Below are 13,716 nucleotides of genomic sequence, written 5' to 3' on the forward strand. Positions count from 1 at the left end.
ATTTTTCTATTGTATCAAATACTTATTTCATGCAATAAAATGGAAATTACTTATTCAAAAATCATACAATGTGAAAATTACAGATCTCTCCATTTCTTTGTAAGTGGGAAAACTTGAAAAATCGGCAGTGTATCAAATATTTACCCCACTGTACTTTTTCTATGCATCCTCAGAATTATAGATTAAAGAGTTTCACATAAATGAATTAAATCCATGAGATTTGTGTTTATATATTTTTTTATTTTAAGTAATTAATTTAAATTTCCATACACATTTATTAATAAAAAGAGTGAGAAGTGTGTGAAGTATAAAAAGCATAAATTAAACAGTTTGGCTTCAAAGATCTTACTGGGCACAGCGTCCTTTTAAACTAAATTGGGATTATAGTTTTATACTTCATCCTCAAACACCCTACACGTCTTGAAATACAAAAAAAATTCAACCATAGTTTTCCACATGTGTTGGCATTGTTAAAAGTCAAATAATAAACAACAGTTATCTATGATTTAAATATCTTGATAGACATTTTAAGAAACAAATTCAAAGAACCAGCCAAATTTGTTGCTTAAATCAAGTTATCTTAAAAAAAAACTAATTATATTGAAATAGTGAGAATCAAACACATTCAGTGGTAACCTTGCTTGATCAACATGATCCTTTTCAACTGTTAATGATTTATACTTTTCTCTGGTCCTGGCAATGTTTATCTAAGGCAAGTACTTTTTTGGGGGGGGGGGGGGGGGGCAATAAAATAAGTTTTAAGACAATAAAACTAAAACGTTCCTCACATTTAACACATTAAGAAACAGCTAAATTTCACATTATAAAACAATAATCTCAAATAAAGTATTTTTCTTTTCTTTTTTGATAAATGCTGAGGAAATATATCACTTAAATGTCATCTAGCAATACTGAACTATATAAGTGGTAATCTGCACTTATCAGAAGCTATTTCTATCTAATGCAAAGGTTTAGTGACCTAACCTAAACACCAAAACTAAACTTTAGGGTTGACATCACTGAACGTACTGAATGTCCTAATGTATTTAGTTTCTTTCAGTGATGTTAAATAGTATTTATTTAATGTTTATTTCTTATAGACATACTTTAGCATTATCCATTGTAATAATAGGCTACTATACAGCCTGGAAAACATTAAATAACAAAAGCACCAGAGAAAGTGCTGAACATGGAATCCGGTTAAACATTGATAGCAATTCAATTTTGTTTTGACAGTTCAGTATTGTGCAAGTTGTATTCCACGGACCAAATGTAAAACCAGGACCGAAACATCTCAACAAAAGAACTCAGCAACCTGAGATTTCACTACTTTCCACTGAAGGTTTCATCACAACAGTAAGTAAAAACTAATCAACAATTATTTTTACTGAAGTACTCCAATGCAACTTGATGACTTGTAACTATTAATGAACATATGATAGGCCTACTGATGCCTTTTGATTTTGCTACTAGAATATAGTGTGCAACTTTTATATATTGCGTAAAGGCTTATATTTTATTTGATAACTTCACTTAAGGTCTGAAATCACTAATTGAATAGAAAATCACTTTTAGAAACATATATTAAGACAAAGATGACTTCTGAACTGATTTATCACTGTAAAAATATCTAAGCTAAATTAACTTGAATTTAAAAAAGAGACTTATGTTTTCAGAAAATATATTGAATTAGGTTTTTTATTGTTTTAAACCTAAATCCACTCTTAATTGAAGATATATTCTTTGAAAACAAAGCTTAATCTTAGACATTTTTGTTGAGTTATCTTATAAATATCCTAAAATGTTTACAACCTAAATGTGGAATGTTATAATAGAAATTAAGTCCCCTATCAAAAATGCATAAACTTTAATCACACTTTTTATTTTTATTTTAAACTCTTCACAGTTGATCGAAATGGCTCAGATCACAAAGACAATAGTCTTTCTCTGCGTGCTGATTGGATGGTCACAGGCTTTTCCACAACGTGATGTTGTTGTCAGTGAGAATGAAGAAATTAAAGATGCTGACATAAAGAGAGAAAGACAAGATGTCATACTGAATGTAAGTACAACATCCGTGTGTTGTAGGTGTACTGTAAACAGTTTAAAAATGAGCAATTCAACTTTTCCTAGTCCAGTTACCTGCAGTTAAAAGTCTCTACAGCTTTACTATGGTATTTCATTGAAAGAAATATTTTTTTTCTTTTCAGGTAACAGATTTTACTCCACCAGTGTGTCGTGTGGTAAATGAGAGTTCAGACTGTCTTTTGTCATGTGGAAATATAATCTTGGAAGTGACTTATATTATGTCAGATGGCAATGGTTCAGGAATTGATCACACCCAAATTAAGTCTTTTGGTGGGGGTTTTAGCAACATAACTCAATATGATGGTCTAGATGAAAATGGCTACAATGCAACACTTTTGCATTATTCCGGCATCTGCTGCCTTGAAGATTTGGAAGTTGCTGCAGTGGACAAGGCAGGAAACAAGGGGAAGTGTCCTGTAGTTGTCAAACGTGTTCCGACCACAGCCAATCATTTCAAGACAATGCATTTTTAGTTCAGTTAAAATACTCAATGTTAATGACTTGGTGTATGGTACATGAAAAAATGATTGCCAGGTTCATTTAAAGCAAGTGCATGGTAACTAAATTCCACAGAGATCTTTTATTGACTTAAATATCTTTGTGATAAGGATGTGACATGTAAATGTGATACTAATTTCCTGATATAATTAAGGGAAAAGACACTCATTAAAAGATTTAAAAAAAAAAAAAGTTTGTTTATTAATTCCTTTTAAAATCAACTTATTCGTTCTAACATGTTCAAAAATAATCTAAATGTGAATGCAAGTGTCCGGGTGACAAACTGTTACGGAACGTGCTTCCAGACAGGCGGAACAAACACGGGCAACGGGATATCAAAAGAATAAGAGGTATTTAATAATAAGAGCTTTCATCCAGTAACATCAAATAATAGCAGACAAAATGGCAAGGGTGAACACAGGCTTATAAAGGCAGGTCATCATTAAGGGAGAACAGAAACAGGTGAGGAGCTAATTAACTAATCGGGGAAACTGGGTCAATGGAAAACAAGGCAAAAACAGAACAGACTCGTGACACAAACAATAAACCTTTAATGTTGCTCAAGACAATATGCATTTATAAGACCCATTTCTCCCTGGTGACCTAAATCAGCACAAATCTGTCAGTTTTGACACACTAGTTCTGAAGAGCAAACTCCGTTTTGGTAAGTACTTACGAAATATATTAGCATTCCAATTCAGTCCACGTGACGTCCACAAAAGATAATGCTTACTGGAAATACGCTTAATGCTTAATAGTTAAATTCTGGACAACGAACTTGTTAAGGTGACCATTTCCATAAGACATTATGGAAGTGTATTGGCCAAAGCCAGGAAACATGAAGAAGAAAATATAATTTCAAAGATTACAGCTTTCACTCAAAGGTCTCCCCCTATTTTCTCAGACAATGAAAAAATGGAACTGATTGCTCTTCAAAACCAATTAGATGATATTTATAGAAGGAGAGCAGAGGGGGCTTTCATTAGATCTACAGAGGTGGCTGGAGAAGGGTGAACAAAACTCAGCTTATTTTTTTCAATTAGAAAAAAGTCATTCAAAAAATACAATTTCACATTTGAATATTAATGGTATATTAACACATGACCCGAGATCTATTGCTGGTTATTGTTCATCCTTTTACAGCTCTCTTTATGAATCTAAATTTAATGAAAAGGACACCTCTGATTTTTTAGATAGCCTTTTTAATACTAAATCTATAAGTGAAGACGAAAAAGTACAGTGTAATAATTATATTTGTATAAAGGAAGTCCTACATGCTATTAAGGGACTTAAATTGAATAAATCCCCTGGTGTGGATGGATTAACTTCTGAATTTTATAAATCCTTTTCTGAAGAACTTGCTCCTTTTCTCTTAAAACTTTTTTCTCAGAGCATAGACCTTGAAAAGCTTCCACCCACCCTCACTCAAGGCTTAATTACCTTAATACCCAAGCCAAAAAAAGACACATTGTTTTTAGACAATTGGCGACCAATTTGCTTGCTTAATAATGATTATAAAATTTTAGCCTCTATTTTCCGCTAGAATTAAAAAGACATTAGACTTAATTATTGATGATACCCAATCTGGTTTCATGAGGAACAGACATATTTCAAATAATATTCGTTTAGTTTTAGATTTCATTGATTATCCCCACCTTTATTCAGATAAGAGCTTCATTCTTTTTTTAGATTTCCATAAGGCATTTGATACCGTTGAACATCATTTTATTTTTTCAGCTCTTAAAAAATTTGGTTTTGGTAATTACTTCATTAAGACTATTAAAACTTTATACTTCAATGGTAACTGTTCAATCAAACTGCGTGCTGGCACCTCACCTAGATTTAATCTTAATCGTGGTATCAGACAGGGATGCCCTATTTCTCCCTACCTGTTCTTACTTTGTTCACAACTACTTGCTGATTCTATTAAACAGAGTGCTTTAAGAGGAATTACAGTTGCAGATAACATCATCACCATTAGCCAATTAGCAGACGACACCACACTTTTTTAAAAAGATGCAGAGGAAATACCCAAAGCTATTAATATTATCTGTATATTCTCAAAAGCTTCAGGTCTTCATTTGAATATTAATAAGTGTGAATTAATGTCTCTTAAGCAGTGCGATTTACCATCCATTTGTGGTATTCCTATAAAAAATGAAGTCATATATTTAGGTATAAAGATTGTAAAGGATGAAGAGAGAAGATTTGAGCTAAATTTCTCCCCTGTTATTGATAAGACGAAGAAAAAGTTTAATCAGTGGTTACTAAGAGACTTATCTTTGAGGGGGAGGGTATTGATTACAAAAGCAGAGGGCATCTCAAGGCTCACATATTCAGCTCTTTCTCTAGCAGTCAGCAATAATATTTGCAAGACTATTGATAATATGCTTTTCAATTTTTATGGAAAAACAAAACCCATTATATTAAGAAATCTGTGGTTATGAACACAACTGAAAATGGAGGTTTGAACTTTTTAGATTTTACCACTCTTATATACTTTCAAAGTAAACTGGATCAAACCATTTTTAAAAAAACCAACTAGTATATGGAACTTTATTCCTCATTGTATTTTTTCACAGGTTGGAGGTCTTCATTTTCTTTTGCTTTGTAACTACAACATTTCTAAACTACCGTTAAAGTTAAAGCTTACCGTTAAAGCCACACCTGTGAGGTGGATGGATTATCTCGGCAAAGGAGAAGTGCTCACTAACACAGATTTAGACAGATTTGTGAACAATATTTGAGAGAAATCGGCCTTTTGTGTACATAGAAAAAGTCTTAGATCTTAGAGTTCAGCTCATGAAAAATGGGGGCAAAAACAAAAGTGTTGCGTTTATAATTTTGTTCAGTGTAATTTAAAGTCTTTTATAAAATGTGCAAAATCTGGTTTACATTGAGCCCACTTCTTCTTATGTATATGGAATTTTCCTAACAATATAAACAAATGTATAATATGTTGTTCTTTACAATTAAAATGGTAATTTTTCTGTTTAAAAAAATTACATCAAATATACAAATTTCTATCATACACTCCATTTTTCTGTTAATATAGAATTCCAAATCCTTCCAAAATAATCTTAAGTAGCCTAAATAAAATGGAAAAATAGATGCAAAATAGTTTATTTTTCTTTACCACAAAATTCACAGGAATACGAAATATTAAGCTTAAATCTTTCCACTTAGCAGGATAAATCTTGCTGCCGGTAAGGACACAGAACAAAGAGCATTCCTTATAATCTTATTTCTACACTGTTGTTTTAAAACATCAACATTTTCAATGAAAATGTTTCCACAAGGATTAACCATGTTGATTCTTTCTGAGTTACAGTTTTTTAAAAGTAACATCACTCTTTGGAATTGCGTCAAAAACATTCAAACTTGAAATTAAAATGTATTTTGAATCTATTGAGTTCTCTACAAACTTAAAAGCAATCAGAACAATGGCTTTGCTAAAGGACTTGGCACTTCCTTTGGACTGAATGACCCTGGACTGTTGTTGTATTGTTATGATTTGACAATGATGACAATTGTTATTGTTTTTTCAAGCATTAAAAAAAAAAAATATATATATATATATATATATATATATATATATATATCCTGTATTATAGCCTATATATATATATATATATATATATATATATATATATAAGGGGGGGTCAGCTATCCTGCAAGTATGGCGGATAAACAAAGCAGTTTCCCAGAACTCAACCTGTCAGATTCAACACAGGAATTTGTTTGGGAGTTTTTTGGTTTAGTTTTTTCCCACAGCAAAAAGCAGCTAGAAAGCATGGTGGTGACATTGTAAGCGTAGGGTTTCGTTGGCATCGGCGAAAAAAAAAATACGCTTGGGATGGATTAACGAAATCGAAAGCAATGAAAAACACATTTTTTCCTCGGGTTCCCTATCGAAGTTTTGATGAAGACTCAAGCAGATCATTGAATCGTTTTTAACTAGTTGATAGAAGCGAATTGTCCGAGTGAACCGATTCGCTAAAGTGATTCAGGTCCGGAGCACAGCGCTCTCGTGCAGCTGAAATCTGTGCTGATGATGTCAGACACTGTGCGCCAGGAACTGTCAGCTCGCGCTGCTGAAGCTTCCGCGACAGGCGAACAAAAGCGGATATTATACCTCTAATAAACAACAGAGGAAGCGCAATCATGGACAGCGATGATGACAACATGGAAGAAGTGGTGGAAGGTACGACATGCGTATACACAAACGTTGCATGAATATGTTTTTGTCGTCTTCTCGGCTGTCAGGCTGAACTTTTTATGCAGTCTCATTCCGCCGAGGATTAGCCTACCTTTCCTCCGTACACAAGCTGTCAAGCAACCGAGGCCCGTAAGCTTGGGACTTTTTAAATCCTCCAGGTGACAGCGAGTGTTATTTCGGCTTTTAGACTTAGCTACAGTTCTATCTGAAGTGCCATGAACTGAGATAGCATAAACAAAGAATAAACATAGTTAGACAATTGATTTCTCTTAAAATACCTTTCATTTTATTACATTCTCTGACACTTTGTATTGTATATATAATCTTTTTAGAAGTCTGTAAATGCCCTATATATAAGCTAGATTCGTATTTGGATGAACATAATGGTGTTGTTGAAGCCACGCGGTTAAAAAAAGTGGGGTGTTGACACAGAAGTTGCAAGTTCAGCTTTAAAGCTTGATCCAAAACTGCAGATGCACGTAGTTCTCAGCTCTGGACTATCGCCATTAAACCCAGCACTTAGTGCCCCTTAATTAGCTGATTGTTGCTTTGTATTAAATATTTTTGCTAAATGGCAAGTATCTAACTGAACTGATTTTATCAACCTGGTCCATTAAAATTAGTGTAATTGTTGGGCATGCACTGCATTAGTTATTTATCAATCTATTACTTCATGACTTTTATTACAATTTCATGTCTTTTTAGGACCACTGGATGAGGATGACCAACCTCATGGATTTTGCACTGTGACTTACTCCTCCAGCGACAGATTTGAGGGACACTTTGTTCATGGGGAGAAAAATGGAAAAGGAAAGTTCTTCTTTTTTGATGGCAGGTATGAAACTTTATGTTGGCACCAATGATCTATTATTGATTTCTAGCATAATATTTAATAATAGAATATTAGTCACTGTTGATCAGACTCTCATATTTAATTATTTAAATCATGACAACTCTCGAAATAGTTTTGTTTCATTCATAAGGATGTATTGCAAGTAGGATTGTCTTGGCGGTCTAGACATGTGGTGCTGGGGAGGAGGGAGGATAAAGAAATGGCCCACATATCTGTACCAGATTGAGATGGATATAAATAAGGTGTAGATGGGAAAGTGGCAGCAGATTGGTACAATGGCTGCGCTGCCAATGTACTATTCAGCTGATCAGAAGAATTTCATGTTTGAACTATATTCAGAATCATATCACTGTCCTGTCATTCAAATGCACATGCAGACAAATGTATCGTCACCAACAGTCTTAGATCTAATTAACTTGCATATTTTCCTTCTCCACAGTTTGTTTGCTTCTTTTTGGAGTCTAATTTTATAATCTTACATACTAAAAAGCCTTATGTGGATTATTTTGATAATAGTGGACAAAGGTAGGGCTGTGCAATTAATCGCATGCGATTGTCATGCGCATCTCTCGCCAGTAAAGCCGGTTCCGTGATTAGCGTTAAATCCCCATCACCTGCTTTCAAATGGAGCGGCATTTAATACAGAGCTAAGCAATATCGCGTTCATAGTCGCAGACAAATCGCATTCGATTATGAACGCGATATTGCTTAGCTTGTCAGTGAACTACGGCTCTGTATTAAATGCCGCTCCATTTGAAAGCAGGTGATGGGGATTTAACGCTAATCACGGAACCGGCTTTACTGGCGAGAGATGCGCATGACAATCGCATGCGATTACTTGCACAGCCCTAGACAAAGGTAATTATATTTCACCCAAAAATCACCTGTTTTTTCCTTTTATAGTACGCTGGAGGGTTTCTATGTGGATGATGCTTTGCAGGGCCAGGGTATTTATACTTACGAGGATGGGGGAGCATTACATGGGACTTATGTAGAAGGCGAGCTCAATGGACCTGCTCAAGAGTTCAATCCAGAAGGTCAACTGGTCTTCAGGGGCCAGTACAAGGACAACATTCGTTATGGCATGTGCTGGGTCTACTATCCGGTATGTTGTGCCCAACATCAAGCACTTTAAATCACAAATTAAACTCTTATCTACAGCATTCTAATGTAATGAACTGGGATCAGTCTATTGAAAAGTTCCAGGTTTGTGTTTATGTGAGTTTTCTTTTTTCTCTGCCATCTAAAGGATGGCGCCTGCGTGGTTGGGGAAGTGAATGAAGATGGAGAGATGACAGGAAAGTCGGTGGCTTATGTTTATCCCAGTGGGCGTACGGCTCTGTATGGCTCCTTTGTTGATGGAGAACTGATTGAGGCCCAACTTGCCAGTCTTACCACCCAAGAGAACGGCAGACCACACTTCACTGTTGATACAGATAGTGAGTTTATTTTTATCTTTTATTTACAAGACTTCATTTAAAGCTATTTAAAAGGCCAAATCTGATCAGTAAAAGATAATCTTGGTATAAAATTAGTTGTAGGTTAATCTTTAACTTTTTTTTTAACTCTTTTGTAGGTCCTGTTTACTGCTACGATAAATCCACCTCGTCATGTATCGCTGGTCATAAACTGCTGCCCGACCCCTACGAAAGTCAACGGTTGGTGCAAGCTGTGATCAACCATGTAAACCTCAATCTATCAAATCTCGTTTTGAACGGAAAACATATTTGTTTGTTCCAGTGATGTACTTGCTTGTCATTTCATTGGGGAGATTCTGCTGGTTCTCTAGGCGTAATACAGTATTTATCATGTCAACATCTTGTTGATTCAAGCTGAAAGATGGTCTCCTCTTGGTTTAACAGTGTGTATGTTGGACAGTCACTTATTTGTGGAGCTGGAGAAGGGCTATTTGCAAAAACTGAAGCTGAGGCTAACACAGTGATGGCTTTTTATAATGGTGTCCGCATTACACATATAGAGGTTTGTCTGTTTGCATTTTACATTATTCAGGGCTAGAATGTAATACTTTTAAAAATGTTAAAAAATGCATTTTTTTTATTTAACAGGTGGATAGTCGTGACTGGTCCCTGAATGGGAACACTATTTCATTGGATGAGGACACTGTGATTGATGTTCCAGAACCTTTCAATCTGACGGAGAATTATTGTGCATCTCTAGGCCACAAAGCCAATCACTCCTTCACTCCCAATTGCAAATATGATCCGTGAGTGTTAATGTTCATTTTAGTAATATACAGAGATGTAGTGCTTTTGTTTCCTATATTAAATTGAGTAGCATTTTGTTAGATATTTAAATATAAACAAATCTTATTGTTGGACAATAATGGGTTAGTCATGTAACAGCTGTTTTCACCTGTCAAGGTACATCCATCCTCGTTTTGGGCAAATAAAATGCATCCGAACAATCCGTGCTGTGGAAAAAGATGAAGAACTCACTGTTGCTTATGGTTATGACCATGATCCATCAGGGAAGTCTGGTCCAGAGGCACCAGAATGGTACACAAAGCAATTGCTGGAGTTTCAGCAGATGGAGTCTGGAAAAGGTGCTGATGAGACCTTCTAAGACCCTCACCAACGCTGTCTGAAAAACACATGATCTCCCATCCCAGCCTACCACCAGAAACTCTTAACTTTGTTCTTTGACCTTCTTGCAGCTAACGCTAATAAGTAATCACCCTTCTGAACTGATTTCTGGCATCCTCATCCGTTTACAAGGATTGTAACTGTGAAATCCTCGCTCGGATCACTGAGCAAGCTGCAAAATTCTATGGTTCTACAATGTGGAAGGACTAGTATGTGTGTCAGTTGGTGACTGATTTGGTTGCACTACAAGAATACAGAGACTGAAAAAGAGCAAGTGATTTAAAGGCATCTTGACTGAAATCCTTGGAGTGGAGTTTGAAAGTTTTAAAGACCGATTTCACGATTACTGGAGGTATATGACTTCTTTACCACAACTTGTGATAACTATGCAGTATTAAACCAGTATAGTGTCTTTTGCTGCTCTGCTCATGTTTCCCCTGAGAACTGAAAATATAGATATTTTTTATGTTGGTATTACCAATAATTTTTCTTGTAAAGCAATTTGTTCTGTCTCCTTTTGCATGTGCGAACAGCTACGTTTACATAGGCTCTAGCAATCCTGAAGAACGGTATTACTCAGACAAAGCTGTTATTTGTGATATTTTTTTCAAGAAAAATTTAATGAAAAATTGACACCATTAAAAGAAAGTTAAGGTGAACTGTATGTGTGGGGAAAAGACTGAACCGAATGTACAGAATTTGAGAATAAGGCACAAGGTTAAGAGAAATCTTTCTACTGAGCTGAACTTCAGACTTTGCTGTGCAAAAGCTATCAACAAAGATTTATCAATAAAAACTCCAGCATAGAGCACAGTTGGACTCATCTTTTCAGTGTTCTCAGCTATAATAATAAAATGTTGAAAATATGAATCAGGTTTTCTTTAAGCCAAATATGGAGGAATATTCAATTATTAGGTCAGCACTGTAAATATCCACACTGTGGGGGCGTGGTCATCGTGCTGCACCTGCGCGCGCGCCAGGTATATGAGTGACTCGCTAGGTTTCCAACAAAAGCGGACCGGAAGTGATAAGGAAAAACAGCACAGGTAAATAGATTTATTCTAATTTATAGGATTTATACACCACTTTATACATTAAATCGGGCGTAGCATAGATTAAGCATAGCGTTTAGTACAATAAAGTTAGTAAAGTCGTTTTGTAGTTTCAGAATCGACGCACAAACGTGGAAAGCGCTCGTGACGGTTTCAAGTCATTAGACGTTTAATAAAGGATCCAGCTCCATTCGGATACATAATAGTGAAGGATTGTTCTCTTTTAAATGATGCATATGAATGTGAAACACGTTACCTCTTCTCTCCCCACTGAAGGCCTGAGATGGACCGTTACAGGTATTTCATCTTCAATCAGAAGAGTGTGGTGGTCCTCGGCATCCTTCAGGTGGCGTGCGCGGGGCTTTGCGTGGTTTGCGGGTTTATGGATGCAGTCTTCCGCAAGAGCACTACTCTGAGTGAAACTAGAGCTCCACTCTGGGCTGGACTGGTGAGAAACCTTAAAACTGACCATTTATTTACTTTAATATGACTTAACGTATTATAGTTCCCACGTTAATCTATAATGCACCATCCCAGTTTTCCAGTATAGTGTAGCAAACTGGGAGAGAGTCAAAGTCACATAAAAAAAGTTATATTAGGAAAAATAGAATTAGCTTTTGTATCCCATATTAAAACACATTTTGCTATTTTATGTTAACATGACTTTCCTTCGTAGCCAATTTACTGTAAATGTTTCTTTCTGCTGTAATGTGGTTTAGGATGGACTTTTAGTAATAGAAGATTATAAACATGATGAAGACGTTTAGGCCAGGGTATCCCACTTGACTTGTATTCACCCTCTTGTGGCATGTGTCTGCTCTAAGAGACTGATTCTATAGGGCCCCAAACAGGATTGATGATGGAAAAGAGATGGTAGGAAAAATGCTTTTGCGTTCTCTCTGTAAGAAGGTATTGCGTTCCCCCGAGAAACTTTGCATTCTCTTGCAAAAGCTCTGAAATAAAGTTTTTTTTTGTTTTTTTTCCTCATATTTGAAGAAACCTGAAGTTTCTTAGGGGAATGCAAAAGTTTTGCGAGAAAATACAAAAGCATTTAAATGTAATTTTTTTTTCTTCCATCTCATTTTATTAACCATCACCCTTGAGATGTTCAATATGATTCTATAAAGCTTATTTCCCTTTTTCCTCCTCTTTTAGATTATAGCTGCCCCTGGTGTACTTGCCCTCTTTGCATCCCAGAAGAAAAACCCAGTTTTGGTAATTTCTTATCCCTCTAATCCACAGTATTTCTCCTGACGGTTGTCTCTTTCTACCTGTTGATATTAACATCTTCTCATTAATACGTTTAGGTAAACGTCATGATCGCATCATCTGTGATGTCATTTTTTGCTGTTGTGATTGTCTTCATTTATGCTTGCATCACTCTCAGTTATGGAGAAGAGGATGATGAGATCTTCCATTCCCATCCTGTCCCTGAAGTGGTACAGTCACACCAGATCATGTTTGCTCTCCCATATGTTAAACACTCCTCTTAAAACATACAAATGGTTGATAAATCTGTCTTGTTTAGAGGTTCGTGCTCAGCCGGATGGTGAAAGGAGCAAACGGCACCCTTCTGGTGGCCTGCGTGGGGTCTTTGCTCTTTTCTTCTCTCATTGCTTATGTCGGCTGCCGCAGTCTGCCGCTTTGTGGCTGCTATGACTCCGCAAATGGCATGGTGGGTGAAATTTTATGTAAGACAAGAAAGTGCAGTATTTTTAAGTTAGTATACAGTATGCAAGATTGAGCTGGTAATTACTGCATGGTTATGTATTTTACAGGAGTTTCTAGTTCCTCAGAATGACCCTGTTACTCCAACTGAACTTGTATGCACTTGGCAAGGTACATGAGAGATGTGGTGTTTGAGTGGATTTGCACACTGAGACAACAAAATAATATTTCATAAGTCATCTGCTATATGAGCCGCAATGTATGCCATTATGACGATGTTAGTGAGGATGTGGCTGGCTATAATGTGGTTTTATTTTGCCTCTTGCAGACGGAGATGAGCGAATCTTTAACTCCCCCATGTCATTCATGGATTGCTGTCCTGAGCAGGAACAGCAAGTCCTCTCCACGCTTCCACCGTATAGCAGACTAGCTTAGTAATTTATATGTTTTTTTTTTTTTAAATGCGTGTGTGTGCGCATAGGGAAAATGAAATATTGGAAAATATAGTTCATTAATTTTCCCTATAAAGTGAAAAATGTCCAGATTTAATCAAGCCTGCTGGTTTCAGAACAACTTCAATTCTTGATGTTTAAGTTATCATTGCCATATTTTATATATATATATATATATATATATATATATATTTTTTTTTTTTGTAAAAGCATGTGCCTTAGCTTTATACATTTTACATGATGGACTGTTTTTGCAAACATAAACCTGTATGTATATATTTTA

General features: G+C 35.7%; 2 protein-coding genes and 1 long non-coding RNA gene across 5 annotated transcripts; all 3 read left to right on the forward strand.

Annotated features, from left to right (window-relative positions):
- Positions 1 to 1,217: 1,217 nt before the first annotated feature.
- Positions 1,218 to 2,778, forward strand: LOC306883813. Its single transcript, XR_013785386.1, has 3 exons — positions 1,218 to 1,356; positions 1,907 to 2,062; positions 2,211 to 2,778. It is a non-coding gene; the product is annotated as an uncharacterized lncRNA (long non-coding RNA).
- A 3,853-nt stretch (positions 2,779 to 6,631) lies between these two features.
- Positions 6,632 to 11,068, forward strand: LOC306883714 (histone-lysine N-methyltransferase SETD7-like). 2 transcript variants are annotated; one of them, XM_079439128.1, is made up of 9 exons: positions 6,632 to 6,790; positions 7,511 to 7,640; positions 8,562 to 8,763; positions 8,908 to 9,097; positions 9,235 to 9,316; positions 9,521 to 9,638; positions 9,725 to 9,882; positions 10,040 to 10,221; positions 10,333 to 11,068. In XM_079439128.1, exons 1-9 carry the CDS (start codon positions 6,751 to 6,753, stop codon positions 10,347 to 10,349), a joined length of 1,119 nt encoding a protein of 372 aa, XP_079295254.1. In that variant the 5' UTR covers positions 6,632 to 6,750; the 3' UTR covers positions 10,350 to 11,068. The 2 variants fall into 2 exon arrangements, with proteins under 2 accessions (XP_079295254.1, XP_079295253.1); XM_079439127.1 differs by having other exon boundaries at positions 10,040 to 11,068.
- On the forward strand, positions 10,586 to 13,577 carry LOC306883715 (uncharacterized protein). Of its 2 annotated transcripts, none has more exons than XM_079439130.1 (7): positions 10,586 to 10,613; positions 11,590 to 11,761; positions 12,469 to 12,528; positions 12,621 to 12,752; positions 12,842 to 12,988; positions 13,092 to 13,152; positions 13,310 to 13,577. In XM_079439130.1, the coding sequence occupies exons 2-7, from the start codon at positions 11,597 to 11,599 to the stop codon at positions 13,414 to 13,416; spliced, it is 672 nt and encodes a 223-aa protein (XP_079295256.1). In that variant the 5' UTR covers positions 10,586 to 10,613; positions 11,590 to 11,596; the 3' UTR covers positions 13,417 to 13,577. The 2 variants fall into 2 exon arrangements, with proteins under 2 accessions (XP_079295256.1, XP_079295255.1); XM_079439129.1 differs by lacking the exon at positions 10,586 to 10,613 and adding an exon at positions 11,176 to 11,307.
- Positions 13,578 to 13,716: the final 139 nt, after the last annotated feature.

Source organism: Barbus barbus (genome assembly GCF_936440315.1).
Source record: "Barbus barbus genome assembly, chromosome: 17".
In the NCBI taxonomy this organism is placed as follows: Eukaryota; Metazoa; Chordata; class Actinopteri; order Cypriniformes; family Cyprinidae; genus Barbus; species Barbus barbus.